Raw genomic sequence first — 2,548 nt, forward strand, 5'->3', positions numbered from 1 at the left:
AGCACCACCGACTTCCCAAGATGCTGGCACTAATAAACCGGCTTTTAGACTGGTTCAAGTATTTATTTTGGAAGGAAGAGATGGAGCTGACCCTGGTCGGCCTCCAGTATTCGGGAAAAACGACGTTCGTCAACGTAATTGCCGTAAGTCTTACCTGCCAGCGATAGCTAACTAGCCTAATGCTAATAGCATTAGAGCTAATGATGGGAGAACGATGAGGAAGAAGTCGCTGCTTTACTCTGTGTTTTCGTGGATCAAACATCATGGAATATTAAACCACTGCGGTCCTACCCCCACAATATATGAATTTAAGTGAGAAAGCATATCGTTACTTACTTGAAGTTTAATCATTTAGATTTGCTATTATGCTAAAGCTAAAGTGTATACTATACACTTTATTACATTATATCATTATTACTGTGCTGAAACAAAAAATATAAAGTTTCAATTCTAGGTCACAATTCAATTAAAAAACTGCCATGACAAAGATACTTTTAACAAATATGATTAATTTTCTAAATGATGTAATTAATGTTTTTAATCTTGCTGATTTAGTCTGACGAAACCCTAATTGGAGTGATGGGTGATGAGATGAAGAGGCTGCTGAGGAAGCTGATGTCCAAATTTGTGCAAATGGATGTGATCAGGAAAGCTAAGGATATCCTAGATGTTGATTACAGGAACAAGGAGAACTGGCATGACACAGGCAACATAGCAGTATCACATGATGCCAGACAATACATGGAGCAAGTTGAAGACTATCTCTGATGCCACCAAAAAGAGGTTCTTTGACAGTGTAGTTAATTTTTACACAAGTGTTGTGACTAAAATGAACTTGAAAAAAAATGGTTGCATTTTGTCTTAGCGATTGTCACGCGCGCGCGCGCATCATCGGGGTTGGCAAACAGAAATCTCCCTATTTGGAATTTCTACAACTTAACAGGTATGCAAAAGATGCTAAGCACCCAACGGTAAATTACGGTGGTACCTCTACATATGAATTTAATTCATTCCTGGACCTGGTTTGTAAGTCAAAATGATAAGACCGCGGTGAGAGGCCGTTAAACCAAGGCGAAAAAAAAATAATGGACTGAAATACCTGCACATGGTAGAGGATTCCAAAAACCAGGGTGGCAGACAAATGAAAAAACCAAGGCAAAGTCTCACTGGGAAGCAAGCTTCGGGAGCAACATCTGATAAGTCTGCGGCAGGAAGTTCAACAATCTGGACTGCTTTTACATGACAAAAATAAGGGAAAATAGCATTCTCTCGTCACTGAGACATCTCGGTAGAGGCAAACTGCTTCAACATTTTCATGTGCTGTAATGCACTGGCTATCTGCAAAAATAAACCGCTGTGTTTCATTGTATACCCTAATCATATGCAAAAGCAAACAACAGCTCTGGATGCTAACTATCTCCATAATCCTGTTTGAATAATTTGGATCACACAATAGTTTACCGTGAAAATGTGCAAACATTTTTTGACATGAAACACTCTCCTGATCTGTCACTAGAGCAGGAGAGGGCTGTCATTTGCGAACTTGACACATGAACACTACTCTCGTCTCATCCTGTCTTTCCAGTTCATTTTGCTTTTGCTGCTCGTTTTGTGAAATATCAACAGGGCTGTCTTACTCATTAATGTTCTGCTTGGGTTCAGATTTGAAGGGCAAAACTGATGACATTTTATGTAGTTAAAGAGGGTTAGGGTGACATTATGGAAGTCCGGTAGCATGGCCATGTGACATTACTGCTCTGCATCAAAAACAACTGCGACCTACTATTTAAACTAAATTTACAAATGTTATTAAAACAAAAACTTATAATAATTATATTATATATAATTATAATAATAACTCATACAAACATTTATCTTTTAAGAACTACGTTTTTCTGTCTATGTTTCCCTTTAATAAATACAGCAGGTAAAATTACAAATACCAATTATATATAGCAAAACAAATAAATTATAAATACAAATGGGAATAATAATATAATCTTTATGTAACGCAGTACTTCTCAAATAGTGGGGCGCGCCCCCCTGGGGTGGCGCAGAGCGATGCCAGGGGGGGCGCATATGACCTCGGGGAACATGTTTTTTTTTTTTTTTTTTTTTTTTTTGCTGTACTGGAATAAAGTGTACTTGCACATCCACTCAGTAGGTGGCAGTGACGCTCTCATTTTCAGAGTGCGCGCAGTATTTTTGAACTAAGGAAGAGCACTCAGCACACACAGAAAACAGATATGAAGAGCAGTGTGCCACCGCCGTTTTCCGACCGGACTCACTCACGCAGCGACCCACTGTCTTGTCCGGTTCTCACGTCGCCACCCGAGAAGTGCCATTTTCGGCTTGGGATCGTCACAACGACCGCCCTCACCTACGGTTCTACCTCGGCCGGCGAGAATGCGCTTTTTTCGTGCCGTTTGCCTTTTAGCTTTGACTTTTAATACAGTGGGTGATGAGGTAAGACCACTGTTTACTGTGTCTAAAAATAATTATAGCAGACAGCCAGAAGCCAAATCAATTAAGACGCCACTTAAACACA

At 39.8% G+C, this 2,548-nt stretch overlaps 1 protein-coding gene across 1 annotated transcript; it reads left to right on the forward strand.

Moving 5' to 3' along the window:
* On the forward strand, window positions 1–1,146 carry LOC130929341 (ADP-ribosylation factor-like protein 8B-A). Its single transcript, XM_057856435.1, has 2 exons — window positions 1–143; window positions 556–1,146. The coding sequence occupies exons 1-2, from the start codon at window positions 21–23 to the stop codon at window positions 766–768; spliced, it is 336 nt and encodes a 111-aa protein (XP_057712418.1). The 5' UTR covers window positions 1–20; the 3' UTR covers window positions 769–1,146.
* The last annotated feature ends 1,402 nt before the right edge of the window (window positions 1,147–2,548 follow it).

This window comes from Corythoichthys intestinalis, chromosome 14 (genome assembly GCF_030265065.1).
Source record: "Corythoichthys intestinalis isolate RoL2023-P3 chromosome 14, ASM3026506v1, whole genome shotgun sequence".
Lineage (NCBI taxonomy): Eukaryota > Metazoa > Chordata > Actinopteri > Syngnathiformes > Syngnathidae > Corythoichthys > Corythoichthys intestinalis.